The sequence below is a fragment of the Rattus rattus genome, chromosome 16, assembly GCF_011064425.1.
Source record: "Rattus rattus isolate New Zealand chromosome 16, Rrattus_CSIRO_v1, whole genome shotgun sequence".
Taxonomy (NCBI): Eukaryota; Metazoa; Chordata; class Mammalia; order Rodentia; family Muridae; genus Rattus; species Rattus rattus.
In genome coordinates, this window is record NC_046169.1 from 9,167,002 (window position 1) to 9,176,551 (window position 9,550).

A 9,550-nucleotide genomic window follows, 5' to 3' on the forward strand; every position below is an offset into this window, starting at 1 on the left:
AGGCACTAGGATCTCCGTGAGTTCGAGGCCAGCCAGGTCTACATAGTGAAACCCTATCAAAACAAACAAACAAAAGAAACAACAAACAAAAAAACAAAACCCCACCATCCACTGTTACGTTTCTCTTGAAATTCGTGGTCTTCGCCTTTAGCCATGACAGTCAGCCAAGAGTTAATAAAATAAAAAACACCACGGCCCCCAAATTACGAGGGAACTGGTTCTACACGGACGTACCAGAAAAGGACAGCGCACTGCGGTTTTTCTTCTGGGTCAGTCTCGACCTCTTCCGGGCCGACGGCTAGGGAGGCGGAAGTGCGGTGTTCCCTAAGGCTGCGGTCTCCGAGCGGGCGGAGGCGAGCCTCCCGAAGTGGGGGCCCGGCCGGAATGGCGGCAGCGGCGGCCGGGACGGGGACTTGGGCGGCCCAGGAAAAGCAGTTCCCGCCGGCGCTGTTGAGCTTCTTCATCTACAACCCACGTTTCGGGCCGCGCGAGGGAGAGGTAAGCTGAGGGGGCTGCGCGTCGGCGTCAGCCGCAAACCGAGGAAGGTCCCCGGACCCGCGGCCCGTGTCGGTGCTCAGAAGCTGCAGGGTGCGTCCGGGAGGCGGCCCCTCTTAGTCTCGCCTGCTCTGACGAAGCCTGCTCCGTGCCGGCTGTTGCGCCGGGTGGGATGTACAGGCCGGTCCTGTCAGCGAAGGTCCGTCAGGTTAATCCCTCCGCCCAGTTTGAATGTCTTCCCCTTCGCGTCAGTTCTGGGCAATTAAAATTGAACTGTCTTCTCTCTTGGAAATCTTCGATTGCAAAGGTGGAGTCAGATTGGTAGAATGGAGCTCCCAAAAGAGGGAAAACTAAACAAACAAACAAACAAAAAACTTGGAGGAGCTTCAGAAAGTTAACCTCCCCACCCCCCATAAAATTGATGTTTTAAGAGTTTTTGTTTGCACTGAGTTAAGAATGGCGACTTCCTCAAAAAATTGTCTAGAGCTCTGTTTTGTTGCAAGCAAACCACAGTCCTATTTAGAGGCTGTCAGTCCAAGTGCTCTTGAACCAACGGGGTGCAATCATGGACCCCGTATTCTTCTACGTGCATACATGCATTTTCCTTGTGGGGGTTGGTGACACATGGGAAGAAATCAGAGACTTTCATTAAACTCATCGTGTACTATTGATGAAATGTGATTTGGTGAATATCACAATTGCCTCTTACACTGATGGGTTACAGTATTTACAAAATCACAATGAATTAATTCCTTTTTTTTTTTTGCTTTTTCCCCCTTCAAGATGGGGTAGACCACCAGGCTGGCCTTGAACTTATAGAGACCCTCCTACCTCTGTCTCCAGAGTGCTGGGATTAATGGCTTGTGCCATTAGACCCAACAGTTCTGGGTTTTCTAAAGACATTTTTAGGTTTTGTCCTTAGCCTCTATGATGAGACAGTTGGATGTTAAACTCAATACTTTCAGGGTGAAGATGAAAACCCTGACATTAATGCTGTGTTTCTGTTTTCTTCCTGTGTTAGGAAGAAAATAAAATTTTGTTTTACCATCCAAATGAAGTAGAAAAGAATGAAAAAATTAGAAATGTTGGATTATGTGAAGCAATCGTACAGTTTACAAGGTAATAGTTTACATATATTTTTTTGTTTGTGGAGACTGTTGAATTCTTTCAGTTTATACCATGTTTAAACCATGTTTTCAAACCTTTTTTTCACTAGGACTTTCAGCCCATCGAAACCTGCAAAATCTTTACACACACAGAAGAATAGACAGTTCTTCAATGAACCAGAAGAAAATTTCTGGATGGTCATGGTATGTACATTCACAGTAATAGTAAAGTTTTGGGGATTTTATCCTTGGGGAACAGTAAAATTGGTTGCAATTTCAAAATCAAAATGGTTATTCAGATTGGGGCTAAATTTTAAGAGACTGTCTGGCCAGACAATGGTGGTGCACACCTTTCATTCCAGCACTTAGGAGGCAGAGGCAAGTAGATTTATGAGTTCAAGGCCAGCCTGGTCTGCAGAGCAGACCAGAGGACAGCCAGAGTTAGACTGAGAAACCCTGTCCCCCCAAAACAAAGACAAACCAAAAAGAAAGAAAGAAACTTTCTGTCTACAAATGGAACTCAATAGCAGAGTGCTTGCCTGGGTTCTTGAATAGACACCACAAACAAACAAACAAAGAAAATTTGTGTCTAGAGGTATAACATGTTCAATAATTCTTGTGTGTGTGTGTGTGTGTGTGTGTGGTGGAGGGGGTGGAAGTGACCCTTGCGTGCCTCATGCATGGCAACCTTGAGTGCCATTTCTCAGGAGTCTGTCTGGATTTCTGAGCAAGGTCTCTCACAAAGATCTGAGAGAGCCAGTGGTGCTTGCCCAGTTGGTAAGTAAGTAAGCTCGGAATCCCTGTCTCCGACTCCTAGAGCGAGGACTGTGCTAACGTTGCCCACGTTTATTTGCTTTTTGGCAGGATCTCACTGTATAGCCCTGGCTGGCCTGGAACTCTTTGTAGATCCACCTGCCTTTGCCTCCTGAGTGCTAAGGTGTTTTGATTACATCGGTGCTAGAAATCAAATTCTAGCCCTTGTGTCATCTCCCAGTCCTCCTGACTATCTTATTTATTTATTTATTTATTTATTTTGGCAGGGGGAGGTAGCAGGTAACTTGAGAGCGTTCTCTACCCCCACCATGTGGATCCTAGGTATTGAACTCCAGGTCACCAGCCTTACAGATGAGTGCCTTTACCTGCTGAGCCATCTTTCTTTTTGTTTGCTTTGTTTTTGTGAGATAGGGTTTCTCTGTGTAGCCCTGGCAGTCCTGGAACTCTCCCTGTAGATCAGGCTGGCCTTGAACTCAGAGATCTGCCTGCCGATCGCTGGGATTAAAGGCGTGCATCTGGCTGGCACTTGTTTACATATTTAGTGCTGGAGCTGGAACCCATGCTCATGCTGGGCACACATTGCCACCATTGAGCAACATTCCCAGTCCCAGATTTTTAAAACTAAAAGGGGACTGGAGAGATGGCTCAGTGGTTAAGAGCAATGGCTGCTCTTCCAGAGGTCCTGAGTTCAATTCCCAGCAACCACATGGTGGCTCACAACCATCTGTAATAGGATCCAATGCCCTCTTCTGGTGTGTCTGAAGACAGCTACAGTGTACTCATCATATACATAAAATAAATAAAATATTTAAAAAAAAATAAAACTAAAAGAAAGTTGGAAACGTCCAATCATATCATTATATAATTTCTGTTTGTCAAACTTCACAGGTTGTTCGGAATCCTATCATCGAAAAGCAAAGTAAAGATGGCAAGGCGGTAGTGGAGTACCAAGAGGAGGAACTGTTGGTAATGCGTGGCTTCCTAGCTCGTGCTTTTAGAATATGCCCAGTCACTTACATTTAAACTAAGTAGCCTTTAGGACCCTGTGGGCTTCCTAGGGAAGTTCTATGTTCATTGCTTACTTTCATATAATCCAGTAAACATACTCAAGTGCCTGTGTTGCCAATCCCTTACACTGCTCATCTGCGTGTCAAGCCCTTCGAAAAGAGGCTTATTGGTTTGCAAATTTGAGTGTAAATACCTGTGATTTCAGCACACAGCTACCGTAGGACCAAGTTTATAGTAGCCATGTGCCTCTGCCAAGCGTGGTCCTGTTGCTGGGCCCTGGGAGCCGGTAAGATGCGTGCTGTCTTCTTGTTTGTAGGACAAGGTGTACAGCTCAGTGCTCCAGCAGTGCTACAGCATGTACAAGGTAAGCCGCTCCCCACTCCTGGCCCCACAGCCTCCGATGGAGGGCCGAGCTCTCTCCATGGTAGCACGTCTGCTGGTGCAGTCCTCTGCACGGCTTGCTTGGGTGGCCGTGCGGATGAGATTTCACGGGGGTGGCTCCTCTGACATCTGTAGGGGATGCAGCCTCACAGCAAACTCCCGGTTCCTCTGGGCCCTGGATGCTCTCTGCCTCCTCTTGCGCTCCGCTCCTGAGCCTTAGGAACCAGTGCTGTGGTTTATCAGTTGGGGCTGGGCAGCACACGGTCCCTTCTTTTCTGCATTTTGATCAGCCATGGTTTTCTGTAGCGTCTCCATCTGATGCAAGGAGATGTTTCTTTGCTGAGGGTGAGACCGACACTTGATCTGACTAGGCACGGGTGAAGGACATGCAGGGTCTGGCTGTCTGTCTACTCCGTCTGAGGATAAGTTGGGAACATTGCAAACAGTTCTGTTCTGTTCTACTTTGCTTCCTGAGACAAGGTTTCTCCACGGCCCAGGCCGACCTCACACTCACAGTCACCTTGCCTCAGCGCCCTGAGTGCAGAGGTTATAGGTATGTGCTCCTGTGCCTGGCTCTAAAAGTAACTCTGTAACCTTTTGAGGTACTGGGGATTGAGCCCAGGCAAATGCTCTCCATCTGTAGCTACATTCCCATTTTCATGTATGTGAGTACACTGTAGCTGTCTTCAGACAAGCCAGAAGAAGACATCGGATCCCATTACAGATGGTTATGAGCCACCACGTGGTTGCTGGGAATTGAACTCAGGACCTCTGGAAGAGCAGTCAGTGCTCTTAACCACTAGGCCATCTCTCCAGCCCCCCATTTTTAATATTTTTATTTTGTTTCTTAATTTATTTATGGTGCCAGAGAGATGGCTCTGTGGTTAAGAGCCTGTGTTGCTCTCACAGGGCCCAAGCTCAGGTGAGGTCACAGTTGAGCTTGCTCAGGTTGCTGAGGTGAGAGAAAGACTTGAGTTTCAGCCCAGCCTCCTGGGTGACATAGAAGTCCTGTACTCTGAAAAAGAAGCAGATAAGCAGAAAGATGGGCAGAATTATTAAGCAGCCTTATGAAAATACTGGTGTCTATCACTTAGTGTATTGTTTAGTAAGCTATATATAATTTCACACAATTTATTTCTCACAGATACTTCCTTCTTAAAAGTACTGGCAGGTGTTAATGAGCCTCGTTAAAAGGTGAACTAGAAGAGCCTGTTACATGGAGTAGCACAGACATTGACTTCATTTTCCATAATGTTTTCTACCATTAGCTTTTTAATGGGACGTTTCTGAAAGCCATGGAAGATGGAGGTGTCAAGCTCCTAAAAGAGAGATTAGAGAAATTCTTCCATCGGGTAAGTGTCCTGAATTTTATTTATAACTTTAATAATACCTTGAGAGAAATATCAGTGAAGCTGGTACTAGTCAGTGGTGATCACTGTCCTGGTTTGGATAAGAACCTTAGTGAACCACAGCACCACAGGGAAACGGGACAGAACGACACAGGTGCAGAAAAACTTGTTTTTATTTATTCCTAAAGATATGTGTGTGTTTGTGTGTGTGTGTGTGTGTGTGTGTGTGTGTGTGTAATATATATGGTATCTATGGTATATTCATACATATCCTTCACACGTCTGTGTGTGTGTGTGTGTGTGTGTGTGTGTGTGTGTGTGTGTGTGTGTGTATGTCGCACACACACATTGCATTGGTGGTTTGCTTGCATGTATATCCGTATGAGGGTTCCAGATGTCCTGGAACTGGAGTTACAGGCAGTTGTGAGATGCCATATGGGTGCTGGGAACTGAATCTGGGCCAGTGCAGTGCTCTTAACCACTGAGCCATCCTTCCAGCCCCAATTTACTATTATATTTTTAATTGTAAGTGTATGTCTGTGTGCGAGTGTGTGCACATGAGTGCGGTGCTCATGAAGACCAGGAGAGGATGTCTGACTGCATGGAATGTGAGCTCTAGTCATCCCGTAGGGGTGCTGGGAACAGACTCCAGTCCTCTGCAGGATCAGTATGAGCCCATGGCCACCAAGCCATCTCCACACCCTCCGGATTTGTTTGTTTAAAGATATAAAACCTTGAATGTAGCAAAGAACCTGAGAATTTCAGTGCAAACACATAGCAGTGAGGAGATCCTTAGCGCTGTGGTCCAGCCTGTTGGAACAGAGCATCCTGCCTCCTTCCAGGGCTCCAAGACATGTCTCAGTCTTGAGCATCTGTGTGTGTCGTAGGGAGGGCTTCTTCAAAGGCTGTCCTGCTATGTGGGTGGGTTAGAGTGCAAACATTTAAACAATTACCAGAGCCGCATGTTTATTACACACACACACACACACACACACACACACACACTCACACACTCTCTGTCTCTCTCTCTCTCTCTCTATTTTGAGGTAGGATCTTCCTGTACTGACCTCAGAATCACAGTAGCCCTCCCAAAGTGCTGAGTTACAGATAGGAGTTGTCACAACAGTTTGTGTTGGTTCTGTTGCCCTGGCAGGCCTCGTACATTACTAACTCGAGGAGAAGGGTTTTGGCTGTTTTGTGCCTTGGATGAGAATGTCCCCCGTAGGCACCTAGTTGAATACTTAGTCACCAGGGAGTGGCACTATTTGGAAGAATTAGGAGGTGTAGCCTTGCTGGAGGAAATGTGTGGAGGGGGTGAGACTTTGGAGTTTCAAAAGTGGTGGCTCAGGCCTTTCATCCCAGCACTCACGAGGCAGAGGCAGGCAGATCTCTCTGATCTGGTCCACAGAGAGAGTCCAGGACAGTCCAGGCTACATGGAGAGAAACCGTGTCTCAAAGAACCGGAAAATACCAAAAGCCCAGGCCAGCCCCGGGGCTCTCTTCCTGCCTGTGGGCTCAGCTAGAGAACTGTTGGCTCCTTCTCCGGCACCGTCTGCCCGCGTGCCTCCCTTCTGTCCACCACATGACAGTGCTAAACCTCTGAAACTGTAAGCAAGCCCCAACCTTTTCTGAGTGGCTGTGGCCGCTGTCTCTTCACAGCCTGAGACAGCGGCTGACACAGCTGTCACCTGGATTCAGTCACGCGTGTAACATGTCCCAAGAGCTGAAGCTCTAACCAGTCTCTTTCATGTACTTTGGGCTTTGTTTCACTTGCTGCGGCATCTGTCAATCAGGTTTTGTTCAAGTAATAATCCCCAGCTTATTTTCCTCCTAAATACCTCTCCTAAACACCTGTTGTCTTAGTCACTGTTCTGTTGCTGTGATGAGCACCCTGGCCGAGGCAACTTAGAAAGACAGCATCTGATGGGGGCTGGTTCACACTTTCCCAGGGTGACTGACTCCATGACCTCCATGATAGGCAGCATGGCAGCAGGCTGGCAGGCACAGTACCAGAGCCATAGCCGAGAGCGTGCGTCTGATCCACAGGCAGCAGGAAGAGAAAGAGTCCAGAAGGAGCAGGGGCTGGGATGGGGTTTTGAAACCTCAACCCCAGTGACATGTCTTCCAACAAGGCCGCACTTCCCAATCCCTTACAGAACTGTTCCGTGAACTAGGGACCTAGCATTGACGTACATGAGCAGTGGAGGTCTTTCTCATCAGCCCACCCTCTCGTCCCTGTTTTTTTTTTTTTTTTTTTTTCAGAGCTGGGGACCGAACCTAGGGCCTTGCGCTTGCTAGGCAAGCGCTCTACCACTGAGCTAGATCCCCAACCCCTCGTCCCTGTTTCTGTACTGTTGACTTGACTTACTGTTACTTGTGTGCGTGCAGGCTAGGCTTGGTTTTGGGCGTCTTTCTCAGGTTTTTACGCATTAAGACAAGGCTCCCCCAAAGGTCATCATTTCAGCAAGTGTAGCTGGCCGGCTTGCTCCAGGGATCCCATGTCTCTGCCTCCCTCAGCTGGGACTGCAGGCAGCCCCCCACCCGCCTGGCTTTTTTTTTTTTTTTTTTTTTTCCGGAGCTGGGGACCAACCCAGGGCCTTGTGCTTCCCTAGGCAAGCGCCTACCACTGCTTTAAATCCCCAACCCCCGCTCTGGCTTTTTAACGGTTACTGGGGACCTGAACTCCAGTCCTCGGTGTGTGGCAAGCACTTTTTAGCCTCTGAGCATCTTGAAACGTTTCTCACTTTAATGGCCGTAAGTCACTCTGGTGCCGTCTTTCTCAGACCCTGTTGTTCTCATTACTGTCCTGTTGTGCGTCAACTGCTGTCCTGACTACCATCCTTCCGGTGCACCGTGTCCATAGGTGTAGCGAATGGATTCCTAAGGTGCGTCCGCACACCGAGTGCAGCTTCAGCTTTTGTATTCCAGATACAGTCCAGTCGCTCTTGACTTACTGCTTGCAGCCTTGTCCGTGGCTCTTTGTCCGTGTGTGACTGTTCCACAGCAGCCTGATGTGAGCGTGGTAGTGAGTGTGCTGTTGCTGAGCTGGTGTCTGTTTTCCCCACAGTATTTGCAGACGCTACATTTGCAATCATGTGACCTCCTGGATATCTTTGGTGGGATCAGCTTCTTCCCGTTGGATAAAATGACTTACTTGAAAATCCAGTCCTTTATTAACCGAATGGAAGAAAGCCTGAGTGTAGTCAAATACACAGCATTCCTGTACAACGACCAGCTCATCTGGTAGGTAACGCCCTGCGGCTTGGCCTGTGGGAGACGGAGGTCAGAGTATTAATAAACACAGCAGCAAGGGTGTGCTTGTCTGTCACACAGGAAATAACAGCATTCCTTGTAGGCATTGTCAAATTAGGAGGAGGATTACTTAGAATACAGCTGGGGTAATAAACACTTCACATTACCAAGCAGAGGAGCTCAAATCTAGAGCCAAGACTGAGATGTCCCAGTGGCTAAAGCCCTTGCTGTACAAGTGTGAGGATCAGAGTTCAAATCCCAAGAACCCACATACTTGCAGGTGGGTGTGGTGGAGGAAGGCAGAGGCAGGGGATCTCCAGGGCAAGCGGGCTGGTTAATGTCGCCATATTAGTGAGCTCTGGTGTGAGGAGAGAGTCTGCCTCAGTGAATAAGGTACAGGAGCAATGGGGGAGGATTCCTGGTTAGCCAAGTACACAGGCTCCCATGCATGCCTCCAGAAGTGCACCTCCATACACACAAAACCACACATGCATGCTTACCTACACACCACACATGCACACACATACATGAAAAGCGGCCAGAAAAAGGCGGAAGAAGAGGAGAAAGTGTGAAGGGAGGAAGAGGGGGAGGAGGGAGCTGTTCTCAAATAACTTCATGTCTCCAGCAAAGACAGGTGGGTGACGGCTGAAAGGCCACTTAGTATTGACGCAGAGACAGCAGAAAGCCACGCACAAGCACAAAGCAAGTTTGGTAGAGCAAGAGTACATGTATGCACAAGTGAACTGCAAAGTACATGTATGCACAAGTGAACTGCAGAGTACATGTATGCACAAGTGAACTGCAGAGTACATGTATGCACAGATGAACTGCAGAGTACATGTATGCACAAGTGAACTGCAGAGTACATGTATGCACAAGTGAACTGCAGAATACATGTATGCACAAGTGAACTGCAGAGTACATATATGCACAAATGAATTGGCTGAGATTTAAGTTGGGGAAAAAGTTCCTGGATTTTATTGTTATCATGTGATGATTTATGTGTGGGCACACATGACACAGCACAGTGAGGTTAGAGGACAACCTGTGCATTCTGTTCTCTCCTCAGTCTTAGGTGGGCCTGGGGCTCAACCTCGGGTGTTCCACCAGGCTTGTATAGCAAGGGTCTTTACCCACTGAGCTGTCCTGCTGGCCCTAATGAGTGTTTTATTTTGTTTTGGTTTT

The 9,550-nt window shown here is 47.8% G+C and overlaps 1 protein-coding gene across 2 annotated transcripts in view; it reads left to right on the top strand.

Annotated features, from left to right (window-relative positions):
• Positions 1–279: 279 nt before the first annotated feature.
• Positions 280–9,550, top strand: part of Ccz1 (CCZ1 homolog, vacuolar protein trafficking and biogenesis associated) — a 24,330-nt gene continuing 15,059 nt past the window's right edge. The window contains exons 1-7 of one of the 2 annotated variants that reach the window (XM_032886671.1): positions 280–498; positions 1,517–1,614; positions 1,712–1,805; positions 3,264–3,341; positions 3,700–3,747; positions 5,033–5,116; positions 8,181–8,356. In XM_032886671.1, coding sequence (XP_032742562.1) covers positions 385–498; positions 1,517–1,614; positions 1,712–1,805; positions 3,264–3,341; positions 3,700–3,747; positions 5,033–5,116; positions 8,181–8,356 — 692 coding nt within the window. In that variant the 5' untranslated portion in view covers positions 280–384. The remainder of the gene's footprint in view (positions 499–1,516; positions 1,615–1,711; positions 1,806–3,263; positions 3,342–3,699; positions 3,748–5,032; positions 5,117–8,180; positions 8,357–9,550) is intronic. The other variant, XM_032886670.1, reaches the window with a different exon arrangement.